General features: G+C 54.5%; 1 protein-coding gene across 2 annotated transcripts in view; it reads right to left on the reverse strand.

Moving 5' to 3' along the window:
• Window positions 1–3921: 3921 nt before the first annotated feature.
• LOC106892980 (CMRF35-like molecule 6) overlaps window positions 3922–9414 on the reverse strand; it is a 9714-nt gene continuing 4221 nt past the window's right edge. The window contains exons 1-7 of one of the 2 annotated variants that reach the window (XM_014950584.1): window positions 9299–9408; window positions 8821–9168; window positions 7843–7978; window positions 6876–6982; window positions 6339–6391; window positions 5600–5737; window positions 3922–5326 (exon numbers count right to left, since the gene is read on the reverse strand). In XM_014950584.1, the coding sequence (XP_014806070.1) occupies window positions 5192–5326; window positions 5600–5737; window positions 6339–6391; window positions 6876–6982; window positions 7843–7978; window positions 8821–9168; window positions 9299–9338 (957 nt within the window). In that variant the 5' untranslated portion in view covers window positions 9339–9408 and the 3' untranslated portion in view covers window positions 3922–5191. Of the gene's footprint in view, window positions 5327–5599; window positions 5738–6338; window positions 6392–6875; window positions 6983–7842; window positions 7979–8820; window positions 9169–9298; window positions 9409–9414 lie in introns of those variants that run through there. The other variant, XM_014950577.1, reaches the window with a different exon arrangement.

Consider the following 9414-nt stretch of genomic DNA (forward strand, 5'->3'; position numbering starts at 1 on the left):
GGTCGGGGGTGTGGGGGGGTGTGTAACTGTGTGTGTGTAACTGTGTGTGTAACTGTAATTGTGTGTGTGTGTAACTGTGTGTGTGTAACTGTGTGTGTGTAACTATGCGTGTAACTGTAACTGTGTGTGTGTAACTGTGTGTGTGTAACTGTGTAACTGTGTGTGTATAACTGTGCGTGCGTGTGTAACTGTGTGTCTGTGTAACTGTGTGTGTGTAAATGTGTGTGCATAACTGTATGTGTGTAACTGTGTGTGTAACTATGGGTAACTGTGTGTGTGTGTAACTGTGTAACTGTGTGTGTGTAAACTGTGTGTGTGTAAACTGTGTGTGTGTAACTGTGTGTGCGTAACTGTATGTGTGTAACTGTGTGTGTAACTATGGGTAGCTGTGTGTGTAAACTGTGCGTGTGTAACTGTGTGTGCATGTAATTGTGTGCATAATTGCATGTAACTGTGTGTAACTGTGTGTGTAACTATGGGTAGCTGTGTGTGTAAACTGTGCGTGTGTAACTGTGTGTGCATGTAATTGTGTGCATAATTGCATGTAACTGTGTGTAACTGTGTGTGTAACTATGGGTAGCTGTGTGTGTAAACTGTGCGTGTGTAACTGTGTGTGCATGTAATTGTGTGCATAATTGCATGTAACTGTGTGTAACTGTGTGTGTAACTATGGGTAGCTGTGTGTGTAAACTGTGCGTGTGTAACTGTGTGTGCATGTAATTGTGTGCATAATTGCATGTAACTGTGTGTAACTGTGTGTGTAACTATGGGTAACTGTGTGTGTGTAACTGTGTGTCTGTGTGTAAACTGTGTGCCTGTAACTGTGTGTGCGTGTAATTGTGTGCGTAATTGCGTGCGTAATTGCATGTAACTGTGTGCGTGTAACTGTGTGTGTGTACCTGCATGTAAATGTGCGTGTAACTGTGTGTGTAATTACGTGTAACTGTGGTTTAAAACCCCTTGTCCTGTCACTGCACTCCCTGACCAAGAGTCCCTCCCCATCCCTCCTGGAGCTCCTTCACACACTGGAAGGGGCCATAAGGTCTCCCGATGGAAAGAAACCTGAGAGCAGAAAACCCCAGCTCTTCCCTGCCCACGGTCCCACGCAGGTGGTTTTGGTCACGATCTGGTAGGAACTTGAGTGTTTTGTGAGCAGCAGGTATAATGCAGGGCAGGGGGGCGTTCTGGGGGGGTTGCTGGGTGAAGCCACACTCTTTACCCCCCCTCCATCATGAACTAGGGGTGCACCCAGCTTTCTGCTCCTGCCTGTCCGGGAAGGGGGACAGGATTTGGGGAGAACCTGCATCTTTCCTTGGAGTGTTTCGCTCCTCTCCATCAGAAGGCTCAAGGTTCCCAGTTGTCCCTTCCCCAGGGACATGTGGTGGGGCAGGTACCCTCAGGAAGAAGCTGACCTGGGGGAGCACAGCTCTTGCACCCCCAGGGCTGGGCAACAGCTTCCCAAACTGCTGTTGCTACCCAGGAGACTGCCCAGTGACTGGCTGTGGGAGCACCTCAGTCTTTTTTTTGGATAACCAGCCCCGAAACACCATTAAACCATGATGTGTCTCTTGTGCATTGCAAGGTGAAAAGCTGGAACAGGGGAATAACACAGGGAAGAACAAGACTTTTCCCGTGGAGAAGGGAGGATGAGGTATTTTTGCCCTTTTTACTGACAAGCCATGTGTTTTCTGGCTTGACCCCCACCCTACGCGTTGGTCAAAAGCTCCTGAGGGTGCAGCCCTGGGAGATCTCACCAATCATCTCATTCCAACCCGCTGCCCTGGGCAGGGAAACCTCCCATCAGACCAGGTTGCTCAAAGCCCCGTCCAACCTGACCTTGAACCCCTCCAGGGATAGGGCTCTAAGGAAATCCCCTTGGAGCTCTGACAAGCTGTAGAGCCTTCCTGCAGCCAGGGGAACCCCTCTTATCTCAACCTCTTCCCCTTCAACTCCCTCCCCGCCCCGGGGCAGTTGAGGCTGCAGCTTTCCCTCCTCTCTATCTGCAGAATCTGCCCAGGAAGCCCTCAGGAAGTTTGTGGAGCTCCCGGAGCTGCTATCACCACCCAGACACTGCTTCCCATTTCATAGAATCATAGAATCACATGGGGTTGGAGGGGACCTCTGGAGATCATCAAGTCCAACCCCCCCACCAGAGTGGGTCTACCTAGAGCAGATTGCACAGGATCTTGTCCAGGCAGGTTTTGAATGTCTTCAGAGAAGGAGACTCCACCACCTCTCTGGGCAGCTGTTCCAGTGCTCTACCACTCTCACAGGAAAGAAGTTCCTCCTCATGTCTAGGTGGAACTTCTTATACTCAAGTTTGTGCCCATTTCCTCTTGTCCTGTCCCTGGGCACCATTGAGAAAAGACCAGCCCCATCCTCCTGACTCCCTCCCTTTAAGTATTTATAAGCATTGATCAGATCCCCCCTCAGCCTTCTCTTCTCCAGACTAAAAAGACCCAAGTCCCTCAGCCTCTCTTCATAAGAGAGATGCTCCAGGCCCTTAGTCATCTTTGTAGCCCTCTGCTGTCCCCTCTCCAGCAGTTCCCTCTCCTTCCTGAACTGAGGGGCCCAGAACTGGACACAGTATTCCAGTATTTCCCGGCTGAAATATTTCCCCCCATCTCCAGCAGCTTCTCCAGGGGGTAAGGTAGGGGTCTGCTGGTGAAGCCATGTCTCCTGTGACCAGGGTCTGCCACCAGCACAGCTCCAGGGTCCCATCCTTGGGCACTTCTGCTGCTTGCAGCCACCCCAGGAGCTCACCCAGAGCTCTTCTGGCTGCGTGGGTGGCCTGAGGGAGGTTTTGAACCTTTCCAGGTTTTATGGCAGCAGAAAGAGGAACAGGCTGGGTTTTTTTTTCTTAAATCAAGCCTGGCAGCAGGATGGGGTTGTGCAGCCCCGGCCGTGCCCATTCCTTCACCCAGGTGTTTCCTGCCCTTGGGGCTGCTCTTGCTCCAACACTCATCAAATCACAGAACGATTTGGGTGGGAAAGGACCTTTCAAGACCACAAAGTCCAACCCCCCTGCCACGGGCAGGGACATCTTCAACCAGACCAGGTGGTTCAGAGCCCCATCCAACCTGGCCTGGGATGTTTCCAGGGATGTTTCCAGCTTGAGAAGCTCCACGTGAGCTGGCAGTGTGGGATGGCAGCCCAGAAAGCCAACCACATCCTGGGCTGCATCAAGAGAAACGTGGCCACCTCACAAGAGGTGCTTCTACCCCTCTGCTCTGCTCTCCTGAGACCCCACCTGGAGTCCTGTGGTTGTCCAAGCAGCTGCCCTGAGATGCCACTAATGCTGGAGAAAAGGCAAATTTCTTACTCTCTCTTAAAATTCCCCGAGAAAGCTTGAAAGTCTTCAGACTTCCTTGCTGGAAGTGCTGCTGAACACCCCACCTTTGCACACCCTGAGGACCCCGCACCCTCCTCCTCCCCACACTTCCCTATCATGCAGCCGGCAGCTATTTCTGCCTTCGTGCTGTGGTGAGGGCTTTAATTTAAGAAAGCCATTTAGTTCTTTTTTTTTTTCTTTTTTTTTTTTTTTTAAAAAGCATGAAAACTACCTCCAGATATGGCATAATGGGACCTGGTTACCTTAAAATAGCCAACTGATTCCTCCTCCCAACTCCTTCAGAGAAGGGGTGTTATTATCTCCAGTAATAAATGGAGGGGCAGGAGGAGCAAGATGCGATTTTCTTTTCTTTCCACCAGTTCCACATGAAATTTGTGGCAGAAGAAGTTTGTCCGCGTGGGTGCAGAGGGGTTCGCTTTCCCTTTTTTTTTTTTTTTTTTCCCCAGCAATGGCTGGAATCTGGCTGGATGCTCGTTTTCACTACAAATTGCAACGACGCTTTTCTGTGTCACTGCTGTTTGTTCCCCGTGTCTGCTCAGCTCCAGATTGAACACAGGAAGAATTTTGCTTATATAGAAATATAACTTTATAAAGGAATAACCTATAGGAATAACCACAACTTGTACCACGGACGTTTACTTCCAGCTGCTTTTGGTTCTGACTGAGCAGGGATGTTCCACGTGGTTTCTCGAATAAAATAATTACAAAAATACTGAAACGAAACTTCGCAGCGGTTAACCAAGCTAAGGAATTCTCTCGAAATGAAGCCTTGAAATACACTCGGGTGGTGGGGCTGGGAAAGAGGAAGGACCAACTGGTCCGTGGTGGAGCAGCAGAGTCCTTCCCCTTAAAGATCTGGGTTCCCACGCTGCTGGAGTCCTCCTGGCCAGACACGCTTTTGGGGTCACACTCTGCAAAAACCTCTGTAGTGAGTTGAAAAAATGCTGTACAAATACAGCCAAATACGGCGACGCTAGATCCTATCAGATTCTCAGATCCTCTCAGCTTCTCAGCTGCCGTCACTGATAAAGGAGCGATACTTTACACTGAATATATTTAGCCAGGAAATAAATTATCAGCAAAGCAGAGAAGAGCAGGGTCACGGTCACAGCCTGTCCCTGTGCTCCCGGCTGGGGGGTCCTTGGGGGTGGTGGAGGGGAGAGAGAGCAGGACCAACCTCTCTGGGGGCTGTGGGACCAGGGGGTTTGGGGGTCTCTCTCAACCCAGGGGGTTGCTGGGTCCCTTCCCAGCAGCCATGCAGGAGGGACAGGAGCAGCTCTGCCATCCCGTTTGCACCGAGACCCTATTTGCATGGGGAGGCAGGATTTGGATACCACACATCCATTCGGATATAACATTTCTCACTGTCCTGCTTCCCAGCTCGGCATGAAAAAAGTCAGTCTGAGGAGACCAGCAGGTTTGGGAGCTCAGGCCCACCTGAATAACCCAGCCAAAAGGGCCAAGTGAGGTGGGCACCGGGTGCATGGATCCAGGCAGCCCACCCACTGCCGGGCTCTTCCACACCCTGCCTGGCCGGTCTCTGGCCTGGGCTACCCCATTGCAAGGGGCATTTTTTTTATTCCCAGCACCATTTCTGTACAGGAGAGGTCTCCAAATGAAGGGGGGGTTATTTCATCCTCATCCTTCATCCTTTTCATCCATGCCTTCTGCTCAACCTCATGCTCTTTGAGGTTGCCCCAAGGAAATGTCCAAGCCTACGAGAGCAGCAGCTCCACTGTCCAGCCAGCTCCTACCCGAGCAGGAAGCCAGCCTGACCCTCCGAGCGTGTCCCACTGGCACTGGTGGCCACAGGAGCAGCCCACGGGGCAAGCTGCTGGCTCACTCCCTCTGCACTGTGCTGTAGAGCTCTTCTTTGGGCAGTGGGGCTGATGACACGTTGACGTAGATCTCCTGCTCTTCGGGCTTGGATTTCTGCACTTTGCTGTATATAGCTTCTTTTTCCTCTTCCAAACGCTGGGAAAGGAGGGGGGTGAACAAAAAACATCCTTTGCAGATTTTCTCCTGACCATCTGCAGGGACCTCTCGGCTGCTTTAAGCACCCAGGAGCAACCATGGGGACCGGAGAGGGCACCCATGTTATCCAGGATCATTTGCACCCTAGGGTGGCATGTCCCTCTGTACCCACCCAACCCATCCTGCCACCCACGCTGTGGCCCACCTGCCCCAGCCTTCCACCCTCCACCTCCAGCTCGGCGCTGCTTTGTCTTCTCCTTTGTGTTCTCCTACCTCATGGTTCTGCTTGACCTCCATGTATTCGGTGGCAGTGTTTGCGGAGGAGCGGAACGCCTCGGCGTTGCTGTACAACTGGCTCTCGGCCGTGCCCGCCTGGTGGTTAATGTCCACGTAGTTCAAGGTGCCCGCTCCCTGACAGGAGAAGGAGAGGGATGAGCTCTTGACCTAGCCCTGCTCCCCTGCCTGCAGCCCACCAAGGATGGGGACATCTCCCATCCCGCTGCCTTTCCTGCTGACAGCCGAGACAGCTTGCAGGAGCACTGGGGGAAGATTTAACTCCCAGTAAGGGCTAGCTCAATATTTCCCAGGTTAGTCTGGTTAGTGGCACCTGCCCCTGCTTGAAAGCTGGCAGAAAATATGAGAAAATACTTCCCAAGCAGTGACTGAAGATCAGCTGCCTCGTGGCCTCCTCAGGTGTGCTTTGCTCCGGGTTCCCAAGGCTGTTTGACCCAGAGAAGCAGCTCCCCTGCTTGGAGGGGCTCGGGGAGGAGCTTCTCAGCCCAATCCTAAATACCCTTCCCAGGAATTCTCTGTGTTAATCACACAAAATCCCTGGTCGGGTCTTTCTGTTGGCAAATGGAGCCCAAAAGATCCCATCCAGCCTAAAGAACCATCAACCTGGCTGAAAGCAATGAGACCAGGCAGCTTGTTTGCTCAGCTCAGGGCAAAACGTTTCCCCTCCCCAGGCGAGCTCGAACCCCACCATTCCAAGACCTCCTGTGGCTTTCCTTACTGTATGTGACGCGTTGGGTATCCCGTCCATCTCTACAGCTGCACTGGAGAAGGCTGGATGAAGCACAGACATGGTCAGACACGAGTGAAACCAAAAGAAACGTATTACAAAACTGCTGCTGCTCCAAATGTTGCTGTAAAGCAGGAAGGGAACCTGATGCAACCATCTAAAGTGGAGCAGTTCTTCAAATAAAACCAGACCCCACCTGCCAGCTGGTGATGTCCCCTCCCATCCCTCCCTGTCCTTCACACTGGCCATAAACTTTGCATCAATCCTAACACAACTGAGTGCCTTTGGAGAAGACAGCAGTGCCCAGACAAATTTAAGTGAGAGGTGATGAGACCCATGGGCCAGTCCCACCGCTCCCTTGGGGGACGGAGACCTCCTCGGTGGAGGTCTCAGTGACGGACCCAGCGACTGGGTGCATCAAGGAGGGAATGGGGAAGAAAAAAAAGAAATATAGAGAAAAACCCAGCTCTAGCAGAAGCCAGGCTGGTACAGAAACAGGGTGTCTGTGGCAGTGACAGCTTTGCTCACCCTTTTTCCTCTTCCTGGACAGCATCACCAAAAATCCAGCAGCAACCGCAAGCAAAAGAAGAACCACTACAATGGTTGGAACGAGCATGTGCTCAACCACGTTGAAGCTGCAAGGAAAAAAATAATGTTTCTGTTCTCACCCTTCTCCTGGGTTGCGGACTGGGGAGGAACCGGCACGGAGCAGGGAGAGGCTGAGGGTGACGGGGCTTTCCCCGGGAGGAAGGGAAGCAGATGGGGGGTGGCCAGGCTGCAAGCTGGGGATGGAGCAAAGCAAACTGAAAACTTTCGGGTTTTCAGTCTTCTACTCTACCCGAGTAGAAGACACTCGGGTCTGAGAGCTGCTGCATCTTCACTCTTTTCAGCATCATTGCCTGCAGTTAATTTTAACTCTGGCTTAGCTCTACTATTTGTTGGCCTTTTTTTAGTGGGCAACCAGGCAAAGGTTGATGTGCCACCTGCCCCTTGGGCGTGCTGACGAGGAGCTGCAGCTTTGCCCGCTCCCTGCATCACCTCCAAGAGGCAGGAGAGGAGGGAGGAAGCTCTGCCACTGCGGTCTCATGCTTCACCAACGATCTCTGCTGGGTTGCGTGTGACTACAAAGAGGAACGGGACCCAGCCCAGCACTTGGTTTCCTACAAGCAAACGGGCCCTCCGAGTTTTGGGGAAGGAAACGGGGTCAGCACTGCAGCCAGAAATCATTTCCCACACGGTGATGACCTATGCCTTGTTTGTGCTGCAAGACAGAGAGTGGACAAGCAAGGCTTTGCCAGGGCCAAGCACCCAGGGGTGCTGGGATTATTATCCATGTGGGGTGGCTCAGTGAGAGGATGAAATATTGGTCTCAAAAGGCAAAAGGAGGAGGTCTGAATTCTTAAGAAGTGAAGAGCATGGAGGGCTGCAGGGCTCCAGCAGCACCATGAGGACCCAAGGAGAGAGGTAGCTGCTGTGGGCAAGAGCTGGTACTCACTGGGGATGACTGGAGCCGTGGGGGAGGGAGGAAGTCGATGCTGGATGCACAGCTTTATCCTGGGGAGTCGTCTGTGTGGGGGCTGATACAGAGCTCCTGAGATCGGGGGGGCTGGTGGTCGGGGAATAGGGCGATGCTGAGGAGGAAGAAGAGGGGGTGTCACAAGCAGAGGAGAGGTCAGTCGGTCTCCCTGCCCCCACGGGGGAAGACGCTGTGGGTTTTGCAATTCCCCAGAAGTGACCCCACTTACTGTCACACCAGGAGATGCCGGGTCCCCTCTGCCACATCCAGAGCGTGCTCCCCGACCTGGGAGGGCTCTAATCCCCCCCAGGAGGCTTTCTGTGGCCCCAGTCTCCCCCCAAAATGCACGCCCCCATGTGTGTCTTCAGCAGAACTCCCTCGGGGCAGGAAGGGGACTTGGCACCCCGTGCCCAGCCTGGGACTAACCCAACAGCCCCATCCAAGTGTCCCCCTCCAGGGGCTGGTCCCTGGCGAGGGGAAGGAGAGGGACATTCCCTAAGCCCAGGGCCTGGTGCCCACGGGCAGTGGCTGCCCACGAACCACTGGTGTTATGAGAAAAGGCAGCGAGAGCACAGACAGGGCCAGCAGAGGGGCTGCCCACAGCAGTAAATGGAGTGGCACGAGGGGGTGAGGAACCACTGGTGTTATGAGAAAAGGCAGGGAGATCACAGACAGGGCCAGCAGGATCCCTTCAGAGCAGGGTGCTGCACAGCAGCGATGGGAGTGCCTCAGCCTGGGGCGCCCAGGAGGGGCTGTGGTGAGACCTGGGCATGAGGAATGGGGGAAGGTGGTACCTGCTGTGGCATCAACTGGTCGAGCCCTGACAACACAGCCTGGGGCTGCCGCACGGGGCCTGGGCACCCACCTCCTCCGGGCTGCTCCTCACTGCAGCCCCGGCTCCCAGCACTTGGCCCGTGAGACACCAGTGCTGGACCTGGGGGACCCACAAGTACTGACCTGGGGACACAAACACCTTCACACTGTGACTCTTATCAGACTGGAATGAGCCCGTTCGCACCCCGCAGACGTAGGTGCCCGCATCCTTCTTCCTCAGATCCTCCATGGTCACCGTGAACACCCGCTGTGCACGATTGTCCTGGATGGAGAGTCGGCCCTGCCGCACCATGGGCTTGTCCTCCGAGGTGATGATGGTATAATCACCACCAGCACAAGTGAAAACTGTTCCCGGATAGCACCAGAATTTCGGCTCCATCTCATCGCCGAGCTCGTACGTGCAGTTCACCGAGACGGACCCCCCCAGGACTCCCCACACGGTGCTGGGACCGCTCACCCACGCCCGGCAGCCTGCGGAGACACAGGCAGACACGGGAGTGCTGCCGCCGCCGCCGCCGCCGCCACCGCCGAGCCCTCCCCGCCCGTCGGGGCCGCCCCCCCGGGACACTCGAGGGCTGGGGGGGCTGCGGCCGGGCCTTACCTGGCAGCAGCGCCCAGGCGAGCAGCGGCAGGAGCTGCATGGCCCTTGCGGGACGGCGAGTCTCAGCGTCCCGCCGCGCCCGGTTCCTCTCCGCGGGGCCCGGCCCGCCCCCCCGG

The sequence above is a fragment of the Calidris pugnax genome, unplaced genomic scaffold (genome assembly GCF_001431845.1).
Source record: "Calidris pugnax isolate Ruff unplaced genomic scaffold, ASM143184v1 scaffold9, whole genome shotgun sequence".
Classification (NCBI taxonomy): domain Eukaryota; kingdom Metazoa; phylum Chordata; class Aves; order Charadriiformes; family Scolopacidae; genus Calidris; species Calidris pugnax.